The sequence below is a fragment of the Hippocampus zosterae genome, chromosome 2 (genome assembly GCF_025434085.1).
Source record: "Hippocampus zosterae strain Florida chromosome 2, ASM2543408v3, whole genome shotgun sequence".
Taxonomy (NCBI): domain Eukaryota; kingdom Metazoa; phylum Chordata; class Actinopteri; order Syngnathiformes; family Syngnathidae; genus Hippocampus; species Hippocampus zosterae.
Genome location: NC_067452.1, coordinates 27,034,429 through 27,049,829, shown reverse-complemented (window position 1 = coordinate 27,049,829; position 15,401 = coordinate 27,034,429). Strand labels below are relative to the sequence as shown.

General features: G+C 43.0%; 1 protein-coding gene across 3 annotated transcripts in view; it reads left to right on the top strand.

Moving 5' to 3' along the window:
• flna (filamin A, alpha (actin binding protein 280)) overlaps positions 1–15,401 on the top strand; it is a 49,664-nt gene that overhangs the window by 24,985 nt on the left and 9,278 nt on the right. The window contains exons 5-36 of one of the 3 annotated variants that reach the window (XM_052058251.1): positions 537–684; positions 786–904; positions 985–1,062; positions 1,782–1,944; positions 2,016–2,216; positions 4,309–4,446; positions 4,522–4,648; positions 5,107–5,243; positions 5,313–5,509; positions 5,666–5,779; positions 6,036–6,179; positions 6,271–6,394; positions 6,657–6,817; positions 6,923–7,013; positions 7,122–7,291; positions 8,297–8,414; positions 8,619–8,731; positions 8,817–8,966; positions 9,055–9,373; positions 10,000–10,173; positions 10,267–10,429; positions 10,514–10,674; positions 11,161–11,328; positions 11,460–11,583; positions 11,648–11,804; positions 11,879–12,068; positions 12,672–12,695; positions 13,110–13,357; positions 13,915–13,989; positions 14,688–14,787; positions 14,864–15,004; positions 15,094–15,222. In XM_052058251.1, coding sequence (XP_051914211.1) covers positions 537–684; positions 786–904; positions 985–1,062; positions 1,782–1,944; positions 2,016–2,216; positions 4,309–4,446; positions 4,522–4,648; positions 5,107–5,243; positions 5,313–5,509; positions 5,666–5,779; positions 6,036–6,179; positions 6,271–6,394; positions 6,657–6,817; positions 6,923–7,013; positions 7,122–7,291; positions 8,297–8,414; positions 8,619–8,731; positions 8,817–8,966; positions 9,055–9,373; positions 10,000–10,173; positions 10,267–10,429; positions 10,514–10,674; positions 11,161–11,328; positions 11,460–11,583; positions 11,648–11,804; positions 11,879–12,068; positions 12,672–12,695; positions 13,110–13,357; positions 13,915–13,989; positions 14,688–14,787; positions 14,864–15,004; positions 15,094–15,222 — 4,666 coding nt within the window. The remainder of the gene's footprint in view (positions 1–536; positions 685–785; positions 905–984; positions 1,063–1,781; positions 1,945–2,015; positions 2,217–4,308; positions 4,447–4,521; positions 4,649–5,106; positions 5,244–5,312; positions 5,510–5,665; positions 5,780–6,035; positions 6,180–6,270; positions 6,395–6,656; positions 6,818–6,922; positions 7,014–7,121; positions 7,292–8,296; positions 8,415–8,618; positions 8,732–8,816; positions 8,967–9,054; positions 9,374–9,999; positions 10,174–10,266; positions 10,430–10,513; positions 10,675–11,160; positions 11,329–11,459; positions 11,584–11,647; positions 11,805–11,878; positions 12,069–12,671; positions 12,696–13,109; positions 13,358–13,914; positions 13,990–14,687; positions 14,788–14,863; positions 15,005–15,093; positions 15,223–15,401) is intronic. The other 2 variants (XM_052058252.1, XM_052058253.1) reach the window with 2 other exon arrangements.

Here is a 15,401-nt window from a genome sequence, read left to right as displayed (position 1 = left end):
AGAATCATAACTGAACTTTTTGACATTTGTGATTTGCAACGCTGTCAGTCAGCAGTGGGCCAAGAGGATCATTGTGTCCTCATTCTCACGTAATTCTTCCCTTTGGGGCTTATCTAGCTGAACGTATTGGTGTAGTTTCAAAATGCATAAGTGTGGGCATTGCAGTTGCCTGGGTTGTGCTGACTGGCACAGAGTTGGCAGCGAGCACAGCATTGCGTGCTCAAACTTGGCTGTGTGGTCGCTGCCGTTTCCGCCCACAGCTACCCTTCGGCTAAGAAGAGCCCTTTGTCTCAGTCTTTGTGGACTGTTTCCAAAAGACAAAGGGCTTGTGCATTTCGTTGGGTGGATTAAAAAAAAATGTTTTAAATTTTTTGTGTCGGGCATGTTAATAAGTTGCAGGTACTCTACAAAGTGCAAATAACTGTCAATGTTTTCAATAAGCATGTGCAGCGGTAGCCTCCCTGTTTTCATCAACAAATGCTCACTTAATGACAAAATTAGTATTGTTTTTTTTTAATCTTGTGTTACCCTCCTAGGTCATAACCCCTGAGGAAATTGTCGACCCCAATGTGGACGAGCATTCCGTCATGACTTACCTGTCCCAGTTCCCGAAGGCTAAACTGAAGCCTGGTGCACCACTACGACCCAAACTTAACCCCAAGAAAGCTCGTGCTTATGGGCCAGGTGAAAAAAAAAAACTACCCACACACAAATGCAAAAACATCAATATTCCCAAACACAATTGATTACATGAAGAAAGCTAAAGACCGCCTGTACTCCTGTAGGAATTGAACCACTTGGTAATGTTGTAATGAAGAAGGCTCTCTTCACTGTGGAGACCATCAGTGCAGGAATGGGAGAAGTACTCGTTTATGTTGAGGACCCCGCAGGACACAGAGAGGAGGTTATTGACGCTTGGTATAATTCGTATTAAACTTGCATGGAATTATTGCATTTTAAAATATCATTTACTTCTGCTTGCAGGCCAAAGTGACAGCCAACAATGATAAGAATCGCACCTACTCGGTCTTCTATATCCCCAAAGTCACAGGGGTTCACAAGGTAAGCTGTATATTGTTTTATGTGCAATAGGTAATTTATTTTTAATTGCAAAACAGTCAAGGCGGTGGCATCATGTTCAAACATCTTGAATAAAATATTACAAATATTGCTGTTGGATGAGATGGAAGGGACGAGTAAAATGTGTGCACAAATGACATGGGAACAGAATCCAAATGACCGCTTTTTTTTAAATACAGGTAGTTTTGTTAATGTTTGGATGTGGTAAGAGCAAAAAACATCAGTCTCCTTTTAAATATGTTATGCTTCCTTATCCTTCTCTGTCTCCGCTCAAAATTGTTCTGCAGATTCAGGTTACTTATAACATCGGGTTCTACTGCATCAAAATAGTTGTCGCTTCTTCTCTGGTATGGTAATTGCTGAAACTGAGAGGGCTGTAGACTGAAAACATTTGGGTTGGACAGCAAATGGTGAACGTGAGACAAGAGATTAGCATTTGAGCTTTTATTTCCTGGTGTCCAACGTAAAACGTTTTGTTTTAACACACGTATTTTTCACATGACTTAAGTGTTCGAACTTGTGAACCAGAAGAACTGAAAGAAGTCTTGATGGTCTTCTCTGGTGACCAAATTATGAAATGTCTGCTCAATGTCCACTACCACACCTACCTGCTCTCTTGGGAAACACAAAAGACTGAGTGAGCTGCTGTTCCGATCTAGACCAGTAAGCAGTTTTCTTCTGTTGTCTGTGACATTTTCTAGGTGACGGTGTTGTTTGCAGGCCAACACATCTCCAAGAGTCCCTTTGAGGTAGAGATTGGCATGGCTCAGGGAGATTCCAGCAAAGCCACAGCCCAGGGACCTGGCTTGGAGCCCACGGGCAACATTGCTAACAAGAGCACCTACTTTGACACCTACACAGCAGGTAATTAACATGGGCCAAGTATCAGGTGAAAGGGTGCCTTTTGTCTTCCTCATAGCACTCCTGTTGCTCAGGTGCTGGTGTTGGTGAGGTGGAGGTTGTGATCATGGACCCTGCAGGGAAGAAGAACACTGTTACTTGCAATATAGAGGACAAGGGCAACAGCAGCTACCGCTGCACCTACAAACCCACACAGGAGGGCCTACACACCATCTATGTCACCTTTGCTGGTGGTCAGATCAGCAAGAGTCCCTTCACAGTGGACATCGGGGAAGGTAAGATCCATCAAGAGCATCTTGACAGCCTCGGTAGCGCCCATTTTTACTGCTATAGGATAGCTGTCATTGTTACTGAAGCATCTTGTAGTGAATATGTTTGTCAGTTTTCTTATTGTTTTTAACGCTATGCTGTCTCCTCCTGCCTCCGTGTCGGATCCTCCCTGGCCTCCTCTGATAGAGGCCTGGTGGCATCTCTCTACTCTCAGGAGCTGCCTCTTCCTTCTGCTGTTATTTCCTGTTTCCTGGGATCTCGCTTGGGTACCCAAATGTGTCTGTGTTTGTGCTTTTGTGTTGTATAGCTATCTTTGCAAGTGGCATAGCTTGAACCCATCTTAGTAAGGACCTTTTCGTGAGAACATTCCTTTGCAAAAGATGACTTCACACAATAGTTGGAAGTTTTTTATATGAAAGTTGTTTTAAGTGTTGAAGCAACTTGAATATCATGCAGGGCTACAAATGGATTGCATCATGGAAAGTCCTCACTATGATAGTGGTATGCAATCATTTTTAATGATAACATGCATGGTTACATGCATGAATATTTGAGCTGTACGGCCATGGATTTGACAGATTTGTAAAAATGCATGTCTTTTCATGATTCCATCTGTGGACTCGCATGTATGCCATCTACCTATAAGCTCTTTCTGTTTGTAACCTCATGGGGAAGAATTCCACACCTCTGTGAGGAAATTCTCTTCTCCCCTCATGCTGCTTTGCAACAGACTTTGTCTTGTCAGTAGCTTTTTCTCCATTAAACAGTTTGAATCCTATTTGTTCCAGCTCAGTAACAGTCTGTCAGCAGATTACATAACGACATTAGTCACCGTTGTGTGCCCTCCAGCCTCGAATCCCTTTCAGTTTTTTTTCAACTGACAATGCATATTTGACAAATGGATATCTGGGTCAAAAATGTCCTCGGTCTTTGATGAATTACACTCCAAAGTGACAATAGCTTGTAAATACAAGTTAGGAATTGTTCCGCATGAGTTGTAAGGATAGCGACCATGTTTAGTTCATGCAGAAAGAAAAGGTGTAAATAACTGGTATTTTTATACCACTTTTTTTAACTGCAAATAATGTAATGACACGCGCCATAGTACTTTTTTTTTCTCCACTCTGAACAAATTTAGGAAGAGGCATTTTAGACATTTTATTTTATTTTCCCCACTCCAAGGCATCAGCTTTTCCATTATCATATACCAGCCTCTCTTCCTGTGGCATTTTCCTTTATCTCTTGAAAGCCATCTACTGTGACGGGCACTAGATTGCTCATTAACAGGCGATATAAATGATGCAGTTTCCCATGTGCTGGCAAAGACCCACTTCCTCTACATGTTAACTCATTTAGGATAGCAGAGGAGGTATTTGGATGGCAGAGGGAGAGAAGGCACTGTTCTAAAGTAGCAAATACTTTCCAGTAGAATGCAATGTAATAGAAATACTATTGAGGCTCAAATGTTTTTGATTTTGTTTTATTGCATTCCTTTCTCCCCTCAAAACCACATAATTTTAGGGCAATAAAAGGTGAACTTGAAGCACTTTTGCAATGCACCATTGTCACCAGAGCTTCAAATGTTCAGCAAATTTCTCTCTCCCCAACAAAGCAAGAACCATCTTGGATAACCACGGTATTTAGAGCATGACAGGAGAGCAAGCTCAGATCAGTTAGTCAAATCAGTGCTTAATGCTTTTCAGTGTTGCACCAGCCACGATTTACTCCTTCGTTAGATCAACAAATTCCAAAGGATATATGAAACAAGATGGCCATAGTAGCCTGAAAGCCAGATTGGTAGGTACTTGGTTTTTGCCAACAAAAACTAGTTTACTCAGGTGTGTGCAATGCAACATTGGCACTTGCTGTTTTAGTGAATGCATTTCTTTGTCAAAGCATCGCCAAGCTGCGGAGGTCAAATTTAATCGATAGATGTACTATTGAGTTGATACTTTATCTGATATACAGTGATGCCACACATCTCACATAGACCACACATGCCTTCTTGACCTGATTTGTTGTCCTAGATTGTTCGAACACAGAGAGCCATCTCTTTAATGTGTGTGTCTGCCTACCTGTGTGTATGTCTTTCAACAGCGTGCAACCCCAGCCTATGCAAAGCGAAGGGTCGTGGTCTGCAGCCTAAAGGCTTAAGGGTAAAGGAGACCGCAGATTTCAAAGTTTACACGAAAGGAGCTGGCACTGGAGAGCTTAAAGTCACCATCAAGGGGCCCAGTGAGTTTTTGAAAACCCATTTATTATAGTGCTGGCTTTTTTTTTTTTTAAACTGATGTGGAGTCTTGTTGACAGAGGGCCTTGAAGAACCTTGCAAAAGGAAAGATTTGGGAGACGGTGTGTATGGATTTGAATATTACCCCACTGCACCTGGCACATACAGCATCACTATCACCTGGGGAGGACAGCACATCCCTCGCAGGTATACACTTAAACACATGCTAACGCTGTTATTGCATTGTGGAGATGTTCAGGTACATGTAAAAATAATTTAAATATTGAGACTCATTGTTTTTGTCAGACATTTCAGAAAGTGAAACTTTATATAGATTCATTGCACATTTCTATATATGTATTGCTCATACTTTTGGTGATTATGTCCTACAGACGATACAAACTTAAATCTCAGAAAAATTGAATATTCATACAACCAAGCAAAAGAATGTTTTGAGGCATGGATGTATTTTTCAGACACACATTTTTAAATTCTCATTATCTGTAAAATTATACCATCTACAAGAAATAAAAGCTAGAAATGTTTCACTCTTTGTAAGAAATCTCACCAAATTAAGTTTCCACGTCTGGAAATGACTAACAAATAATATTGAACATTTTCACGATTTCGTTATTTTGAGATGTAAGACTATTGGCTCTCTTTAGTCCCGTTGAAGTCAAAGTTGGTACTGAGGCAGGCCAGCAGAAGGTGAGGGCCTGGGGTCCAGGCCTCGAGGGCGGTGTGATTGGCAAATCTGCTGACTTCGTAGTGGAGGCTGTCGGAGACAACGTTGGCACTTTGGGTATGGGCTATGTAAGAAATGCATTAAATGTTTACGGTTGCTTTTCTAAGCTTGCGTTCCTTTCTTCAGGTTTCTCTGTGGAAGGTCCATCTCAGGCCAAGATTGAATGTGATGACAAGGGCGATGGTTCTTGTGATGTGCGCTACTGGCCTACTGAGCCCGGCGAGTATGCAGTACATGTGCTCTGCAACAGTGAGGACATTCAGCACTCCCCCTTCATGGCTGAGATTGTCAACCCACCTGGCAAAGACTTCTACCCCGACAAGGTACGCCTTCGCTTTGAAGACACAAACTATCATGGTGTTTATAAAGCAACACATTCAACGGTGGCGTAAGCTTTTACAGAGAACTGTAATTCCCTTCATAGTCATAATGTTCTTACTCACAAGTGAATGTGTTGTGGGTGACACCCTTCCCCCCAGGTTAAGGCATATGGTCCAGGCCTTCAAAGCAGCGGTTTGGCTGTTGGCAAGCCTACTGAGTTTACGGTAGATGCCAAGCAAGGCGGAAAAGCTCCTCTGAAGATTATTGCTCAGGTAAAGTTGTCGTACACAAAAATTTCTATTTTCTTAAAGACTGTGTGAAAACTCTGGGGACTATTGTTAACCACTTGAATGCGGATTACTTCCACATAAAGGACAAGTTTTACTGGTCAAATTTACCTCCAACCTCCCCCCCTTACGTGTAAAATAGTGCACTAGGTTTTAAGATGGACAGAGATATGCTGTTGCTCTAAATGTTTTATTTCACTGAAGCATAACCTATTACACTTGGGTTGTTCTTAACTCACAGGATGGGGAAGGCACTCCTCTGGATGTGAATGTTAAAGACAATGGCAACGGCACGTACACATGTACTTATACACCCCGCAAACCTTTAAAACACACAGTCATGGTCTCCTGGGGAGGAGTCAACATCCCTGACAGCCCTTTTAGGGTATGTATTCTCTGATGGGTCATCAAAGTTTACCAATTTTCTTCAAATGATATTCTGTCACAGAGTGGTCTCTTTTTGCGTTGGATCACAGATGAATGTTGGGGCGGGATGCCATCCAAACAAGGTGAAGGTGTCAGGACCTGGAGTGGCCAAGACCGGTCTCAAGGCCTTTGAGCCAACATATTTTACAGTTGACTGCACTGAGGCTGGCCAAGGTAAAGATGGTTTAAGAGGTTTACTTCCACAAGACGAATATCAAAACAAGTTGAAACGCGACGCATACTGTTTTTGTTCTGACCTATGAATCCATACATCTGGTGTATGAAGTTATGTTTTCACTGGTGAATTTCACTAAAACTGTTGTTACCGCGATTTCTGTAAGAAAGCGCCTCATTTTAGGCCATTTAATTATTAGTTGGGCAAACGGATGCCAACTTGTTTTTACAGTGTGCCACGATTTTACTTTTCTGTCCAAAGGTGACATCAGCATCGGAATTAAGTGCGCTCCTGGCATTGTGGGACATGCCGAAGCTGACATCGACTTTGATATTATTAGGAACGACAACGATACATTCACTGTCAAATACACACCACCTGGGGCTGGCAGCTACACCATCATGGTTCTGTTTGCTGACCAAGTGAGTTGTATTTTTACGGGAAGTTTTCATTCAATCAGTGAAGTTGCATTGACACTGTCTATCTGTGAGAAGTTTCAAGTCCATCTTCCTATTTGAACTTTTCAGGCCATTCCAATGACACCTATCAGAATAAAGGTGGATCCTGCCCATGATGCCAGTAAAGTGAAGGCAGATGGCCCGGGACTAAGCCGGAGTGGTAAGGGTATTCAAATTTTTTATTGTGGTTTTACTTATTTTTAAACAAATGTGTAATGCTCACCTATTTATGCATTACTGTGCATGACACATTTGTTAAATTTTGTAGGCGTTGAATTAAACAAGCCCACTCATTTCACCGTGACCACAAAAGGAGCCGGAAAAGCAAACCTGGACTGCAGCTTTGTTGGCCCCATCAAAGGAGAAGCCGTCAAGGACTTTGAAATCATTAACAACCATGACAACACACAGACTGTGAAATACACTCCTGTGCAGCAGGTAAGACCCTAGTATGGTGACAGAAGATTGATTCACAAGTTGACCGCAACAGCATAGTCTAGTTACTACTTAAAGGGAAATATGCATCTTCCCCCCACCCCTGTTTAAAGCTTATCAAGTGGTGGAAGTCCTTGTCCACATTGGTTGAAAATACAGGAAAAACAAAAATTAAAGAATAACAGGACACTTGGCATGGACTTGGAACACACTTGTTGAAGTCATTCAGTTTTTGAGGGGGCTATTCTCTTGCACAGTTTTGTTACACTGACATCTTGGTGCACAACTGCAGGTTGGCTTCTTGTTGAGCCCAAAGTCAAAGTTTGAATTTGATTTTCACACCTTAAGGCAGCACTTAATCACAAAGCTGCAATTAGTGTGTGGATGTGCTGCATGCAGGAGATGCATTTTCCAAACACAATACTCTTGGCAAAACATATTCGTATACATATTAAACATGTATAGTAGCTATTAAGTTTTCTTACTAAATAAGTGCAAGTGATTGTATCAATCCACCTGCACTATAGTGTTAGAACTTAGTTTTCTTTCAGCTTGCCCCATTAGGAGTTGGTCACAGCACATCGTTTTCCATTTAAGCCTAACTTCTTCGTCCTCTTTTGCAACACTAACTTGCCCTCATGTCTTTCCTCGCTATATCAATTAAGCTTCTTCCTGGCAGCTCCATGCTCTTCCTTCTTCTACCAATATGCTCACTCTCCTGAACCATGGAAGTCTGGTCTCTCAAGCATGTCACCTTTGCTGTCCCTCTAAGCCAATATCAAATCAGATATGATCACTCATAAAAAGAATTTAATATTTGGCTCTGCAACTCATTCCAACCTGATAGGATCAGTTTGTCCACCACCTTTCCCACAATCACTGTTGACCCGAAGTAACTTCCTCCACCCATGCTATCTCACCAACGCAACGGAGTTATTTTGCAAAACCTTGTCATTGGCATTGACGTAGACCGTTACATCTTGAATCTCAATTCCTTCCTGACATCAGGGACCATTGGGGCTTGCTGTGACCTATGGTGGAGATCATATACCCAAGAGCCCCTTTAATGTTGCCGTGGCGCCCTCACTGGACCTCAGCAAGATCAACGTCACGGGACTGGGGGACAGTATGTGCTTATCAGTCCTGTTCTAAACCATAGTAACAGTTCAATGTTGCTTCACCATGCTGTGCCTCTTTGTCATTCCAAACTGGTGTTCATGCAGAGATAACTCTGTGTATATACATGCTGCATCCTGATCACCTTGCCCACTTTTCCCCATCTTAAATTTGTTTCCAACTCTACATCACTGTGCTTATTTGTTTCTTTTAGAGATGTCTGTTGGCAAAGACCAGGAGGTGGTTGTGAAATCAAAGGGTGCTGGAGGTCAAGGCAAGGTGGCCGCCAAAGTGACGGCACCCTCCGGAAAGCCTGTTGCTAGCAAGGTAAGGTACATTATTGAGGACATGCTGATCTTTAAACAGTGTTGCGTACGCGTGCAAATGTTGACACATCAAACGATCTTTTCAGGTTGAGCCTGGGCTCAGTCCAGAAACCAGTCAGGTCAAGTTCATCCCAAGGGAAGCAGGGCCATACCAAGTTGAACTGACTTACGATGGAGTCCAGATCCCTGGCTCCCCTTTCACACCCATCGCTTATCCGGCCACAGACCCCTCCAAAGTAATTCTGACGGATATATGTGCACAGGTTTAATAAAATATAGATACTTGGACCTTAATTGTTCATGCATGTAATCCTCTCCCGTCAGGTGCGCTGTTCGGGCCCAGGCTTGGAGCGTGCCAAGGTTGGGGAAACGGGGGAGTTCATTGTGGACTGCACCAATGCCGGCCCAGCTGAACTGACCATAGAGATCATTTCTGACGGCGGTACAGAGGCTGAAGTTCATATCCAGGATAACGGGGATGGCACGTACACAATCACCTACATTCCCCTCTATCCTGGCTCATACACTCTAACCATCCGCTACGGTGGCCAGGATGTGCCCAACTTCCCAGCTCGGCTCACTGTGGAGCCAGCCATTGATGCCAGTGGAGTCCGTGTTTTTGGACCAGGAGTGGAAGGCAAAGGTGAAAACATGGGGGATTGCAAGCGTGTACCTGTAGATATGTTTTTAACCTACGAAGTAAACTTGGCTATTACGGGTTCCACTACCAAATATACGATTCAGTAGCGACTGCTTGAAAAATGCCATAGTATTTGGTTTGTCCCGACAGCCACAGATTTTCTCCTTTCCACGATACAAATAAGAAGCAAGGAAAAACGTCAATTTCCTCTCGAATGATGTAATGATCTGACCAAACGTTTTTTTTCCCCCCTAAGGCCCTTTTTGATGTATCTGTAGTAACCACTACGCAACAACTATCTTGTAGATTGGCATGCTGTGTCATTTGTTGGAGTGAATGACTTCACGAGCAAATAGGCATCCATTATGATTTCTTCCGAACTCTTATAGCACTAATTACTGACATTCCAATTGATGTACGTCAAGCAGCAGATTTACCTCTTGATGACGTGGCGGTCACAGATGAATGACATGCATTGACTTCAGTGGCTTCATCCAACCTTTATAACACAGGTTATCCTGTTGATGCAGCCTGCTATCAACAAGACATTAGGACATTACATTTGGGCTGGTTGAAATGTATAAAATATTACACAAATTCATTTTTTTCCCTTTTCTTTCTTTTTCTAGGAATTTTCCGGGAAGCCACCACTGATTTCACAGTGGATGCTCGAGCTCTTACTCTTTCTGGAGGTGACCACATCAAAACTGTAATTAGCAACCCATCGGGCAGCCATACTGATAGCCTGATCACCGACCTTGGAGATGGGATTTATAACGTAGAGTACACGCCCTACGAGGAGGGTTAGTAGAAACGTATAATCTTCCAGGTTTAAGAGTCGGTATGTTGTCATTTCAGGTACACGGGCTTAAAAATGTTCCCTGTGTATGCTTTAGGCCCACACAATGTGGAGGTCTGCTATGATGGCACACCAGTGCCAAAAAGCCCATTCCGTGTTGCCGTTACTGAAGGGTGTGATCCGGCCAGAGTACGTGTGCATGGTCCTGGCCTGAAAAGCGGCACGACGAACAAGCCAAACAAGTTCACAGTGGAGACACGGTATGGGACCTTAATTGAAAGACTAATCAACGGTTTCACTGCACAGTGAAGTGAGAGCTTTCCTGTTTTATATTTATTTACCAGAGGAGCAGGCACTGGCGGGCTTGGTTTGGCGATGGAAGGTCCTTCAGAGGCCAAAATGTCCTGCACTGATAACAAGGATGGTAGTTGCAGTGTTGAGTATATCCCCTATGAGCCGGGCACATACAACCTCAACGTAACCTATGGAGGACAGCCCATCACTGGTACTAAATTTATGGGGGGGAGACTACAACTCTATACTTCGGTCGTAGGGGGTGTTTTTGTAGAATGCTGTTTCAGTTTCAATTGGATTGGATACAACTTTGTCAAACATCAGTGTTTTAACACGCATTACTCAAAAGTTAAGGGAATAGTGCTTTTGGGTGTAAATTTCAGGATAATCCTAAAAAGCACTACCATTTACACATGAACTTTTGCTTTTTCTTAAAAAAAAAAGTTCATTTTATCACCCATCCCTAAAATTTGACATCCTTAGAAATGTATTCGGTCAACGACTTTATGGTTTTTGCCATTCACCTGCGTGTTGGAGAATGAGTTGTGCATACAATAGTTGGACATAAGATAGTCATGTTTATCCCAACAGCTTAACATGCCAAGCTTTTTGTGAGTACTGCATTTTAGACAATAGGGAGGAATGTGGATGCTACATTATTGACTTTCCTAAACCTTCTGATGTAATGTATTTTTAGGGAGTCCTTTCTCAGTGCCAGTCATTGACACAGTTGACGGTTCAAAGGTGAAATGCCAAGGTCCAGGCCTTGGCGGCAATGTCAGGGCCAATATTCCGCAGGCCTTTACGGTGGATGCTACCAAAGCTGGAGTGGCCCCACTGCAGGTTCGCGTGCAGGGACCCAAAGGTGTGTGTGGCTTTGTTTTCATGGATCGCAATTATGATAAAAGCTTATATTTAATAACATAAGGCATTTTTGAAAAATTTCACACTTAGCCCCCTGGCTGGGATTGAAAATGGTTTGCTTGTGCATCCTAGGTGTGGTGGAGCCTGCCGAAATTGTGGATAATGGTGACCAAACTCACACAGTCAACTATGTTCCCACTAGAGAGGGACCGTATTCCATTAACGTCTTATATGCTGATGAGGAAATCCCACGCAGGTACCACCGTTAGGCTGTAACCATAGTAGTCTTGTACGACACTAAACTAAATCACCTTTTTCAGCCCCTATAAGGTCAAGGTCCTTCCAACCCATGATGCCAGTAAAGTGAGAGCTAGTGGGCCCGGTCTGAACACCACGGGGGTGCCTGCTTCTCTCCCTGTGGAGTTTACCATTGATGCCAAAGATGCAGGGGAAGGACTGCTGGCAGTGCAAATCACTGTGAGTGTTTTAGCATGCAAGCCTTACTTTAGTTAAACAAAACGGGAATCGCTGTTAAGTAACTGTATGTGCAGGACCCAGAAGGAAAGCCAAAGAAGGCGAACATCCGTGATAACCACGACGGAACATACCTGGTGTCTTATGTTCCGGACATGACTGGCAGATATACAATCTTGATAAAGTACGGAGGAGACGAGATCCCATATTCACCATATCGCATCCGGGCCTTGCCCACAGGAGATGCCAGCAAATGTACCGTCACAGGTATGCAATGAACATCCGCCTTAGGTTTGGTTTGGACGTGAAAGTACATTTATTGAATTAAATCCTTTCAGCCAGTTTAAAAAAAATAATGGACTGGGACTTAAAGGTCAGGTGTGAAGTAAACTTGGCCAACCATCTTTTGCGTCATACCTGGGACTAAACGGCATAAGATCACATAGAAAAGGAGTTCCGGCTGATTCCGACTTTTATCGCTGATCCGTGTTATGCTGTATTTTCGTCATTTGTGACATTAGTGGCTTTAATGTTTGACCTGTGCTAAACTTGAGCCCATAAATATCAAATTCTCAGCAGGTTTTACGTAAAACCCAATTCTGCTGCTGCTTCTTTTATGACAACTCTTCATGCATTTCTGTTGCTGTTACACTGCTTATTGGCCCATTCCCTGCTCCACAAACACACACACACACACACACACCTCCTTGCCTCCCACAGCACTTACCACTTTTTGTTTGTTTGGGTTTTTTTTCCCCTTAGTTGAATTTTAAGAGCACACATTTGACTCCAATCACCCCACCCCTGACTATCTTGTGTGTGTCACTTTTGTCTTTTGCACATCCTGCTTGTCACCGTTCCCACTATCAGTCTCAATCGGAGGTCACGGTTTAGGTAAGCCAATAGAGCAATTTTGTACTGTAGAGGAACTCGATGTCTTTTAGCATGGAAACAACACTTAAAACCTGGGCTCTAATTCTCTCTTTACACCATCTACATTTCCACCCTATATTTTACTGTGCATCTCAGAATTTCATGTGTGCATTTTGCTCACATGCTTATATGGAAACGCTGTACTAACTCAGAATAATTAAGGTTGGCATGCTGAATAACACCTCGGCTAATCAAGCTTCCAGTTTTGCATAAAAATATTATAACATTACAAATGTCGGGCAAATAGTTTCTGTATTTAACATGACTAGATTTCATCTTTTGACCTATTCTCTTGGTGATAAAATGTGCATGCAAAATAACGACTGTAAGGGTGCAATTGGATGTCATCTACCTGACTATTCTTCAAAACCACAGGTGCCGGTGTTGGCCCAACCATTCAGATTGGGGAACAGACCGTCATCACTGTGGATGCTAAGGCAGCCGGGAAAGGCAAGGTGACCTGCACAGTGTGCACGCCCGAGGGTGCTGAGCTGGACGTAGACGTAGTGGAAAACGAGGACGGCACATTCGACATCTTTTACACGGCACCACAGCCTGGCGAGTATGTCATCTGTGTCCGTTTTGGAGGAGAGCACATTCCCAACAGTCCATTCCAAGTCACGGTGAGTGTATTATTAGGAGGTACATCAGCCCCCTAAGTCGTTTGTAAGCTTTTAGGCCCACAATTTGATGATTAAAAAAAAAAGTCAAATCATGGTCCATTCAACATCAGCCACTGGACATTCCTGTCATATGAAAATAGAGTATCTGTAATCGGCAATTTTGTAAGATTTAAATGTATTTGCATTGAAATGAAAAAACAAATGGCATGCCACTTCTCAGAGATTTGGTTTGGAACCACACTCCTTATAAATTAGATCACGTACAACAAAAACTCTGGTTTGCGAGTGAGAAGAGAGCATTGGACACGGCTTGCTGACTTTTAAAAACTGGGCTCTGGCCAAAATGGCGAATACACTCTTAGGAACATTTGTTCCAGTTATGTGGTGTATTTGAGGGACAAGGCAAAGAACATAATTGGGTGCTTAAAGAAAGCATCTTTAAGAGATATGCGCGTGGTATGAGTTTCTCCCCACAGAAATATCATCATTGGATCCAGGTGCTGTCACATTTTTGACTTCCCTGCAAACCTTTCTATTCCCCCCTCCATCCCCCCCAGGCGCTGGAGGGAGCTCCATCAGACCAGCTCATGCAGCAGTGCCAAATGCCCCAGTACTACGCTCAACAGCCCTGGGTACCTCAATACTCTGTCCCAAACTCTTCAGCATTTTTTTTAAACAAATGGGTCCTACCTCTTATTTCCATTGTCTCTAACCCTACTTCTTTCCTCTTCTGTGTATCATCAAACGTGTCCAGCATCAGTGTGTGCCGTCTCATTGCAGATGTCTCACCTCTGACAGGCCTTTCTTTCTCCTCTTCCGCAGTGTTCTTCCATTTCATTAACAGGACTCCTAACATGGACAATGCAACAGAGTTTCTCAGTAACAAAGAGACACTGGTCAACACTTAGTTCACTGCCAATTGCTGGACTGTTTCAACTAAGAACTGTAGCACTCAGGATCTAAGTCTCAACGGTTGATGATGAACCACTGTTGCCCAGTGCTCTTTGACTCTTTACTGAAGGGACAAATTATCTGCGTTGACGGTCTTCCATGTGGACGTGTCTTCTGAGTTACTTGATGCTAAACTGTCCTTTGACCTTCCAGTGTTTTAGTCCTCATTTCATTCTCGGTTTCCATTGGTGTCATCGTTATCATCATCATTCCAATGATCAACATTTTCAATCATTTCATCTCAATGTTTCATTTCATTTTGTTGGTTTGGAGTATTTTTTTTAAATCTTGCATTTTGTGGTAATACAGGACAAAAAGTGTGAAATATCCACGGCATCTTCATACACGGAGTGTTCGATCTGTGCTCTCTGTCTCCTAGGCAACAGACAGACCCTTGGGAATGAATGGTCTAGATGTGACAGGGCTCAGGCCATTTGACTTGGTCATCCCATTCACCATTCAAAAAGGAGAGATCACAGGTTGGAAACGAAATGGAAAGGCTGATCTCTTCTTTTGGCCGACATGAATCTCACTGCAGTCTCTCCTAAACTGAAGGTGAAGTCCGAATGCCATCGGGCAAGGTTGCCAAGCCTGACATCACGGACAATAAGGACGGCACTGTTACTGTCAAATATGCGCCAATCGAAGCTGGGCTGCATGAGATGGACATAAAATATGATGGCATTCACATCCCTGGTATGCATTTGTTTTGCGACATTGCATAACATGGCTTTCATGAGAGGTTTTGTTCTCTAATGTTACATTGTCTTCACTGACATTCATAGGAAGTCCTCTACAATTTTATGTGGACTACATGAACAGCGGTAATGTCAGTGCTTATGGTCCTGGCCTCATCCATGGGACGGTCAACAAGCCTGCTGTTTTCACAGTCAATACTAAAGATGCTGGCGAGGGTATGTAGAGCTCACAGTGCCTTGACAGTAATGCCACATACAGTGCCCTCCATAATTATTGGCACCCCTGGTTGAGATGTGTTTTTTAGCTTCCAATTATTTTATTTTTTTTCTAAATAATATGGGACCTTAATGGAAAAAAAGAGAAAAATCCAACCTTCAATACAAGTGCATTTATT